The 10,973-nt window shown below is 41.0% G+C and overlaps 1 protein-coding gene across 1 annotated transcript in view; it reads left to right on the top strand.

The window, feature by feature from the left end:
- Positions 1 to 7,275, top strand: part of CCDC149 (coiled-coil domain containing 149) — a 73,612-nt gene extending 66,337 nt beyond the window's left edge. Inside the window, exon 11 of the mRNA XM_044681756.1 lies at positions 6,647 to 7,275. Within this exon, the coding sequence (XP_044537691.1) occupies positions 6,647 to 7,095 (449 nt within the window). The 3' untranslated portion in view covers positions 7,096 to 7,275. The remainder of the gene's footprint in view (positions 1 to 6,646) is intronic.
- Positions 7,276 to 10,973: the final 3,698 nt, after the last annotated feature.

Raw genomic sequence — 10,973 nt, forward strand, 5'->3', positions numbered from 1 at the left:
TCTCTCCGTAGCTTTCTGCTTAGTGTCATTTGCTCCTACACCTTTGCTTCTCCTTATTTTGGATGCTTTTAAGTCTATATCTCTGTCTCACATCTCTCTCCTAACTTGTACCCCTTCATTTCTCACCTCTTGAATATCTTTATCTGGGTATCCCACTTGGCCTCTTCTTCTACATCCAACTATTCCCACACAGTAGCTTCTTTTTGATAGTGGTACCACCCTACCAATCTCAAAGTCACTTTCCTATTACAAGCCTTAATCTAATTGATGACGTTTTGTAACTTCCAACCTTCCTGTTTAAATTAGTGACATAATTTCCTTCAGCAGAAATGATGCCTTCCCCATCTTAACTTAATGAAATCCTCCCATTCATGAATACCATCAGTCTATTATCTCCTCCACAAAGTCTTCCTTAATTGTCCTAGCTAGAAATGATCACCCTCCTAAATTTCTGTAGCATTTTGCTTATATGGCCTTGATCTTTTACTGCCTAGCTGTTTGTTTACTCTGGAAACAATAATCATAACAATACATGTAGTGCTTTAAAGTTTACAAAAGGGGGCAGCACAGTGGATTGAGAGCCAGACCTAGAGATGTGTAGAAATGGAATAGGAAATATATGGATTAGGTATTGATTAAGATAAGAAATTTAAGAAGGTGTCTCTGAGGTTGAAGGCAAGACAGAATTCAGTGCATGAGATGAGAACTTGGAAGGAGAGAAGCAGACAAACTTCTGACCAACTTATTTCCTATTCCATTTCTACAGATGGGAGGCCCTAGGTTCAAATCTGGCCTCAGATACTTCCTAGCTTTGTGACCCTGGGCAAATCACTTAACCCCCTTTGCCTAGCTCTTACCACTCTTCTGCCTTATAACCAATACACAGTATTGATTCCAAGATGGAAGGGTTTAAAAATATAAAAAGTAAATAAAGTTTACAAAGCACATTGCTCATAACAACTGGATGTGGTTGGAGGGACAAATGTTATTATGCCTATTATATAGAAGAAAAAATTGAGTCTCAGTATGGTTAAGTGATTTTTCCATAGTCTCACAACTAGTGTGAGAGCAAAGATCCGAACATTGTTTGTCTGATTCTAGGTCCAACTTTCTCACTGCCACATCACACAGTATAACACAGGATTTTGTGCATAACATGTATGTAATAAATATTGGATGGATGGATGGGTGAATGGGTGAAGGAATGAACTGGAAGATTCTCAAGAGTAGGGCCTGGATCTTACCCTTTTGTAGCTCCCAGAACACTCAACACAGTAGACCTAGTGGACACAGAATAGGACCTCAGTTAAATATTTATTGAATTGAATCAAGCATCTTGATGAGAGAGAAAAGTGCTCTGGATCTTCAGTCTCCCAATTTTAGATTAGTGAATTGTTCCAAAAGCATTCCGTTTGTGAGACACCAGATAGAGTTGTAAGTTCGATTTACTCAGTCATGACAGGAATGAGTTAGTCCAACCCCTTGCACATAGATTAAAAAAGACAAAAGTTTTTCAGTGTGGCTTTGTAAGAATGTGTGTGTGTGTGTGTGTGTGTGTGTGTGTGTGTGACCTACATATCATGAGGAAGAGAATGGAAATCATGATTATGGCCAATCCATTTAACTACTTTTTCCTCAGTTTCCTTATCTGTAAAATAAGGGGGTTGGACTATCTACCTCTAAGGTCTCTTACAGTTCTAAGTCTATGACCCTATGTTTGTCTGAGGATCCAAGAGAAAGGCTACTTAAGTAACAGCCAGGAGATTTCAGATTTGGTCTTTGCCTGGGCTCTCACAGTCCCTTCCCATTCCTCTACCCCATGTGCCCTATAATTTGGCTCCTGGAAGAGCAAAAGCTCAATTGGATTCTCGTATTCCTCTATGTGTCCCATCTCCATGTTCTTCATTGGACTATTCCTCTCTGCCTAGGATGCACTCCCTGCTCCAGTTTGTCTCATAGATTTGCTTCTTTTTCTTCAAGATACAGATCAAGCATCACATTATTCTTAACCCTTCCAATGGCTAGCACTCTTCCCTCCCTCACCTACCTTGCATTTGTTTTCTATTTATTATGTATATATTTATTCGGTACATACTTCAAATGTATACATGTTTTCTCTCCTAATACTTCAGAGCAGGGATTATTCCAATTTATTGTCTTTGATCATTCCTCTGTCTTGTCCTCAATGCTAGACTATAGCATCTGATGCTTAGTAGGTGCTTCCCAAATCCTTAGTGACTGATGGATGGATGTCTTTGTAGGCAACATCCATCTACCATGACAAGAGCTGCCTGTTCTCTTTTTTTGTGCTCTTCCCCAGTCTAAGGCTCTGATTTGGGGCCTCAGAAGCTGAAATGTAGAAGCTGAGTGCCTGGCATTATTTTCACAAGGGAAGCTTAAGTAATCATCTGATTCTAAATGAGAGCTTCTAAAGCTCCATCATTAGCCCCCATTGTTCCAGAGCCCATCCATTGTGGCTGGTCATGGTAACAAGCACACTGTTCTGTCAGCTTCAGCCACAGTTGTGTGTGTGATTAAATGAAACCAAAAGCAAATCGCGCCTATTTTGTGGGACAAAGTCCAACAAAGACCAGTAAACAAAAGAGGATAACCGTCCTTTTCTGGTCACTAGAAAGAATGGGCAATCCAGATCCTAGCATGCTGAGTGCTTCTGCTTTGGGGATTGTTAGAGCGTGAGTCTCATTTTTCCTTTTCACTTTCTATGGTCCGGTTTCTTTATAGTACTTGATTGTATCATCATTAGTTGTATTGGTATTATGTGTATTATTATTAATAATTATTAATGATAGTAATTCCCTGCATTATTGCTAGTAATGCACAGAATAATTACTATTATTAATGATAATGTGTTTTTCCATTGTTGGCCAGCTTAGAAATTCTCCGCCATGAAAGCAGCGACAAATTGTGGTTTTTCAAACAAAAAAGAAAGAAAAGAAAAATCCCCAAACTTAAGAAGCACCGAGCTTTCAAAGTTCCTGAATTACCAGACAATTTTGCTGTTCTCTCCAATATCTCAGTCACTGTAAAATTTCCAGTGCCTTTTCTTTTGTCTTACCTTGGATAAGAATTTGAAAATGCATCTTGGAGGATTTCTACAATGTCAAAGAAAAGGGTCTCAAATTGTCTTTAGGAAAACCTCCCTGCTCTGTATGTCATCTCTCCCCAAGACTGTTCCTTTATTCAGAGGATATCAATTGGAGGGTTTCAGGAATTCTCTCCTGGGTTATGTATGCAGGACATAATTTGGAAGGATGGGCTTTTATCACAATAGGTTAAATATTCACTGAGGCCCAAAGATAGGATTGGGCTGGGTGCTCATTCCCCAAGAATGACTTTGTTTTGACCTCCTCTTAGAACTGCAGCACTTCCCAGAAAGAAAAATTGCTCCACATGGCAATCTCAAGGGCTTACCATTTTAAAGAGATTCATTCTACTCAGTACAGAGGAAAGCAAGTCTGGAAAGATGGCACCAGAAGAACAGCAGGGACCAAAGGGCCTAAGTGTAATTTAGACCACCCTCACTCAGATGTAAATTAAGAAGAGAAGATTAATCTGACACACAGTAAAAACACACTGTAAACGGTTTAGGGGTTAGGCTTTAACTTGTAAGGTTAATTAATTTTTCCAGGGCACTGGGATATACTATTAAGTGTCCTGGAAGAAGTAATTTCAGAAGAGTAATTTCCAGGAGGAGTTTATTCACCTCACGTTAGTGAAAAGTTTAACCTCAGAAAGTACCATAATTTACTTCCTGCAGATGAGGCTGCCCAAATGGTACCCAAACTCCCTCACTTTCCCCCAAAGTCACTATTTTCTTTAATTCTCTGCAGTACCACTGAGAAATTTTCATTTTCAAGTATGAAAAGCAACAACTATGTGGAGATCTCCATTTCTCCCAAATCTGACACACATAAAATCTAAATCACTGTTCTTTTCCTATGTGGTACACACACACACACACACACACACACACACACACACACACACACACACAGAGCTTTAAGAAGTTATATTTTTTCCCAGATTGAAAACAGAACAATTTTTAACATTCATTTTCTGATATTTTGCAATCCAAATTCTCTCCCTCCTTCACTCTTCTCCCCTTCCACAAGGAAGCAAACACTATGTTATACAAGTGCTTCCATGCAATATATATAGTTCCATATTTGTCACGTTGAGAAAGAAGTTACATATTTCACATTCAAGAAAAAAGTCATGAAGGAAATGAAGTGAAAAATGGAATTCTCTGATCTGCATTCAGCAGCATCAGTTCCTTCTATGGTAGCAGATAGCCTTTTTCATCATGTATCTATTGCATTGTTGATAATAGTTAAGTCATTTATAGTTGGTCATTGTCTGATATTAATACTTCTGCATACAATGTTCTGATTCTACTCACTGACTGCCATACCTGTAATACACCACTTTTTTACATGCCAGAAGGAGATTTGTTTCATCATTGCACTTCTTGAAACAAGATTAGTCTTGGTGTTTAATTATAATTTTCAGGCTTTAGTTAGTTTGTTTAGTTAGTTTCACTTATTGTGTATCATTCTCCTTATTCTGTCTTGTTTTGTTTTTTGCTCTGTGTTAGTTCATATAACTCTTTCAAAGTTTCTCTGATTTTGTCATATTCTTTATCAGCCCTGAAATAATATATACATAACCTGCCTCAGAGTCAGGAAAAGCTGGGTTCAGATGGTGCTTCTAATACAAACTGAACCCATATTGTCCTTTCTCTGACAGCCTACATTGCTAGAAGGAGTTTCCTTACCTGGGAGCTATCTGTATCAATGAAATCAATTCTCCTGTCCCTATCTAATCCCTATTCCCATCATTTCTTATGAAACAGTGATATTCTATTAGATGCAATTCATTCAGCCATTTTTCAATTGATGAGTATCTGCCTTAATTCTAGTTTTGTTTGTTTGCTATACTTCCTTTAAACAAATATTTTTTATGTCAAGGTTTACAAAGAAGAAAAAACAATATGGCTCTTAACCTTGAGGAACTTTCTGTCTTGGGGGGGGGTGATCTTTTTTTGTTGGGAGGAATTTTCTGGAGAGGGGAGGCAAGAATATTAGGCATAGGCAGGTATAATAGACAATGATTAAATATATATGAGTGATCAAACATAGTAGCATGAGAGATTCAAGAAGAGAGAATGCTCCAATGGAATGGGAAATCATGGAATTTTAGAACCAGGAAGGGAGATAACTTGATATCATCAGAAAAGTAGTAATTAAGAGCCAGGGGGATCATAGATTTAGAATTAGAAGGGACATAAGAGGCCATCCAACCTACTCCCTCATTTTACACAAAAGGAAACTGAGATCCAGGAAAGCTAACCACCATTCCTCAAAAAAATAAATCATAAGGCCATAGATCTAGAAAGATCACTAAAACACTTGATTCCAATTCCTTCATTTTACAGTTGAGAAAACTGAGGCTGAAGGTGTTCAAGTGACTTGCCCAAGGTCACACAGATAGTATAGATGAGATGTGGGATTCAAACCTAGTCCTTAAGTCTCCAGGACTAGTGCTCTCTTCACCTCATTTGGTCACTAGACTGTGCAATTCTGTCTCCCTTAAATCTTAATTCATGCATAAGTCAAGACATCATCCTGTGATGTCATTGGTCCTCTTCAAAAACAAAGGATGAACAACAACCCTTGATAAGTCACTATCAAACTGGGTACAACAAGCCAGGTTTTCTGACTCCAAATCTCCCACTGCTCTTGTCCCCATACTATATTGCTGCACAAAAGTAATGTGTGTACTTATAACTAGAATAACCAAGATCTGGGTTCAAATCTTGACTCAGCTGTTTAATAACGAAATAACTTTGGGAAAGGTGTGTCATTTCTCTGGTCTCCTTCTGTAAAACAAGGATGTTGGATCAGATCATCTCCCTCCGGTTTAAAGCAAGAAATTCAGTTACAAGCTAGAAGGGACCTTGGTATGACTAATTCATATTATAGATGAGGAAACCAAAATCCAGAGTAATTTTTAAAAATTGCCCCAAGTCATTCAGGTAGTAACAAATTTGGGATCTTGTGGTCCTGGACTTTAAAAATGTAGCTGAACTCTCATTTTTCAGACCAAAAACCAGAGAGGGGAAAAGACTTGCCCAGCATCACACACCCAGGGGGTCAGACTTGAAAAAAATTCCAGGTCTCTTGACCCCTATCCCTTCTAAGATCATTTCCATGACTACATTGCTCTTGATGGCAGCAAGATTCAGCTGTTTGAGATTGGGATGAAATTTGCCCTAGGCGTTAGCTCCCTGAAACCTTTGTCCTTAATTTAAAAGTTTAATAGAAATGAGTGGGAAGCCTGGAGATAACTTAAGACACTGAATAGGATTATGGGCAGATGCACAAATGCTTTCTTTCTCTATTAATAACTCCAGATCTCTAATCACTGAAGCGTATTCTCCCTTGAATGCCAGTCTTCCTCTTAGCTTCTATGTCCTATCTTCCATGCCCTGGCATCCTTGTTCTCCTATGACAGGAGACTAGATTTTTTTTTAAATGACACAGTAGTTACAAATTTAAAAGTGGGATGGGGGAATAATAATTTATTTTCTTCCAACATTTTGATGCTGTCCCATTTCTGTTTTCAGGGGAGCAGAAGGAAGGAGATGAAAGTTCTTCTGTTGCTGTGGCATTGACAGCTCCTGAGGAGGCTGCAGCCCAGTTCTCTGACAATTCCCCAGCCAAGCCCAAGCACGGGAACCAACGCAAGCACTTTCATCCCTCATTACCCCAGCTACCTTCTGAGGAAGAAGAAATAAACAGGCTTGGAAGTGAAATCATTAAACTGACAGAGGAACAGGCAGCTGAAGAACTAGAAGGGACCAGAAAAGGGAGTTCTCAAGAGGACCCAAGGAAAGGGACCGGTCCATCTCACATCAGGGGGATGCCCAAGGTAGAGTCTCCTTTGTCTAGCCCTGATCCCTTTGGTTCCAGCGAGTCCTTGGGTTTGGGGAAAGAACAAGCCCCCGAAGGCTGTGACCTGGAAGAGGAGAAAGCTATCCCAGAGGAGAGCTGCTCAGGCATCATGAAGACATGAAGGATAAAGGGATTGAAAATTGGAACACATGGAAGGCGCAAGAGATGATAAGAATTAAGCCACAGAACAACACATTAGAAGTAACTCTCTCCTCAAATATTCCCTAGTCTGGGACTCAGAAAATCCTCTGATCCTGTTGCAAACTGTAGGTATTTTGATGACAGTACAGCTTGATTTATTAAATGCAGGTCCTCAATCTTCTCACCGTCATCTCTTACTACTGAAGATGTACTGCTGTGAACATGGGCAGGCACTGAAAATAGTGTGCGCCATATGGCTGGTTTTTCCCATCCGTCTTTGTGTCGGCATTTGTTTTATTAGAGATAAGATGTTTTTCTATTAACGTTTAATGTTGTCGATCAAAATTATGGGAAGAGCTTGAAACTGATGGGCTTTTTAATCAGGTCCCCGGTATTTGTAATGATTAAGGCTGTTGGGAAGAGAGACATAATTGAGCATAATGGGTCCGAAGGGCCCACCGTGACACTTTGTCATGTCAAGGCCTTGTTGGGTCTCCTCCACATGGATGCTCTTGGCACAGCGCCTGAAGCAATGTGTCACAGCTGGGAACAGTGGGTGGAGAGGGGCCTCAGCAGCCTTAGAGGGCTCATTTTCCTATTCTGGATTCATACCTCTCATTTGGGTGCTTGTGTCGTTGGGTAAATGATAAGTATGCCAACTTGGGCATTGGTTGGTGCATTTATAGTACCAGGGAGGGAATCATGAAAGTCACAATATAGTTTGAGGGCCATAGAAACAAGGTGAAAGGTAGAGCCAGGAAATGATCATTCTTACCTTTCAAATTTCTCCATCTATGGCATATTCTGATAATTTTGGAGTCATCTGCTTTTGGGGGGAAAGACAGCAACAAAGCTGTGTGATCCTAGGGTAAATTACTTAACTTTGGGGGCCTGTGTTTCCTTATTTGTATATTGATGGGGGAAAGGGGAGACAGATTCAGTGTCCTCTAAAAGTTCCTTCTAGCTCTAAATCTATGATCCTAGCATTCTATCTAGGACTCAGTTAGCTGCCCATATACAGGTGTGAAACTTGAACTCTGGAAGAAGAAGATAGCATCTCCAGGACTGTGGAGTCTCTCTAGGAAACCCCTAGATGAGAAAGGTCTTTTTATGCTATAGTATGGGCAGCTGGGTGATGCAATGGAGAGATCGCCCCACCTGAAGTCAGGAACACTTATTTTCTTGAATTCAAATCTGGCCTCAGATACTTACTAGCAGTGTGACTGAGCAAGTCACTTAACCCCATTTGCCTCACTTTCTTCATCTGTGAAATGAGCTGGAGAAGGAAATGGCAAACCACCCTAGTATCTTTGCCAAGAAAACCCCAGAGTGGGTTATGAAGAGTCAGACACAACTGGAACTATAACACATTCAGAAAGTGGAATTCCTCATGTCTCAGGGTCAGTTCATTCCCCCAGGAAGCTGCAAGTTTATGTGAAAGCGTGAGAACTTCTTTAGAGGCTTCCTTGTATGAACCAGAAGAGTTCCTGAAGCAGCAATGGCATTTTGTTTTGTTTTTAACCTCCTAACCATCCTAAAAAGAGGATGTGCATATAAAATATATGGATATCTAAATATGGTGGTCAGTTTTTCTTTTTTTCTCTCTGCCTTTGCAGAGAATGATAAAGAGGACCGAATCTGAAGGCAGAAAGAGTTCCTGAAGCAGCAATGGCATTTTGTTTTGTTTTTAACCTCCCAACAGTCACAGGAGACATGGGGTTAAAAAGCTCCAGGCTTTTCCCCCTATCCTATGAGGGGCTATTTGTTTTGGGGGGGATTAGGATTTTTTGGAGGGGTTACTAATTGGGAAAAGACACCAGTAGCCCAGTGAGGCTATGAAAGTAGAAAGAGATTCACCAAGAGTATGTGTGCTCAGTGACTCCCCATCTAAATCCTGCCAACCTGAGGGGTCCTTGACCCCTGCAGAGCCAGACATCAGTTAATCCTGCTGCTGGTCCTTAGAGGTACCCCATCCCTACACACAGAGGCCCTCTGCCTCACCCCACTTGGCCCCCATCCACCCAACTTCCTGGGGAGGGATTTTGTCTCTGCAGCTGCAAAGCCTGCGTGGGCCAGCAGCCACAGAGGTAATTTTCCTGCTGGACCCGGCCTTAACTGCCTGCAAATGTTCAGCTCTCCCAAGTAGCACTTTAAAGGCACTGGAGGAAAATGGAGCCAAATTTAATAAAATAATAATAAAAAGAAAATCCTCTCCTAGCCCAAGCTCTAGTTTTGACACCCAGCCTGCCAGGTGCACATCTTTACAGTCCATTTATCAACTCCTGGAAAACAGTTTATGATCTACCCCAGCATAATGCACCCGGGTCAGGGAAGCCCAGAGGAATCCCAAGAGTGACAAGCCCCCAGTGGTGAACAGCCCAAAGATGAATGCTGGACAGTGTGTTGGCCTTGATGGTATTGAGTCTGGGCTGCTGTTGGATATGTCGCCACAACAATATTATGTGTCCGCTGCCCCCACCTATCCTCAGCTTTTTTTTTTTGTCTCAGGCAGTAAAGAAAAAGGTTCCAACTTGCTCACAATTGTTTATTTGTTTCCCTTTTAACCTTCTTCTAAAACCCTGCACCATACTGCTCTGTCGGATCTACCCTATGGATCACTTTTAGCTGAAAAGCCAAAATAGTGTGAGTTTCCTAGTTATTGATTTTTTTAAAAAAAAGAAAAATGTCACTGGTTGGTCAACCCACCCAGCTGCATTCTGACATGCCCACTTTTGTCAGCCAGAATGTGCCTGCCATGTATGGATTGCTCTCTGCCTTTCCAGTCCAGGCCAGGCAGAATGCAGAACAGGGCATGCATGGAGAGATGCAACTGAAAATGACACTTATAATAACAAATGCTCCTTTCCTATGACTGCCCAGCACTCAGCAGCCTTTAGGCATTGATTTCTACATGCAAGTATACAGGAGGGTTTGTGGTTCTTTAATTAAGACTTGAGAAAATAGATCCTTTCCTTAAAAAAAATTGGGGCTTTCCTTACCCCCTGAGACCCATTCCCACAACATCCTTCCTTCCTTGCCCACCAAATTCTTCCCTGCCTCTGGCAAGTATTCCCTGAGGCTTTCTTTAGCCAGGAGGCACCCAGTGGCATTGAGCTCAGTCCCAGGCAAGTAGTATTAGTTGCCTTTTCCCAGAGCTAGCCTTAGGCAAGAATGTGAGGGAGTGACGGTTGTTTTTTCCACTCTCCCTGCTCTTCAAGTGTCCAATGAATCCCCCACTTTCCAAAATCCTTGGGGAGAAAAAAAATCTGATAGCAATCATTTACACTTTAGTATGAATAAAATGCACTGTTCCCTAAAAGTGGAGGGGAAAGCTTTGTTCCCTATTCAGAGAATTTCAAGTATCATTAAGGAAGCTGAGATGATGGCTGTGTGTGTGCGTTTTGGGGAGATCGTTATTTTCTTCCCCATACCAATCCAAAGCCAGCTAGCCCTCTTAACTGACAAGGCTCTCCAAAAAGCTTTCTTCTCTTTGCAGGGATTTTAGACTTGATGTCTCTTTCTCTGCAGAACCAGACCTCCCCTCCAAAAAGATAGCTATTTGAGCAAGATTTATTTCTGCTTTACTTCTGAACCCTGCCTAGTCAGCTTTTCCTACCCTCTTTTCTATACCTGAGCATGAGACAGTTCCAGTAAGAGAGCTCAATGGCCAGTGGAAAGGCAGAGGCAACATTGTGAGGATCCCCAAACACAATACTTTCAGGTACATGCAAATTTCCAGGTGCTTTTCATTCGTGCTGCCAAGTTATAGGACAAAGAATTGCTGGACAAAGACAATTCCAAAGATCAGAGAGAGAGGTTTGGGAGACCAGTGGTGAATCTAATTAGAAATGAGAGAGC

Source organism: Gracilinanus agilis, chromosome 6 (genome assembly GCF_016433145.1).
Source record: "Gracilinanus agilis isolate LMUSP501 chromosome 6, AgileGrace, whole genome shotgun sequence".
NCBI lineage: Eukaryota > Metazoa > Chordata > Mammalia > Didelphimorphia > Didelphidae > Gracilinanus > Gracilinanus agilis.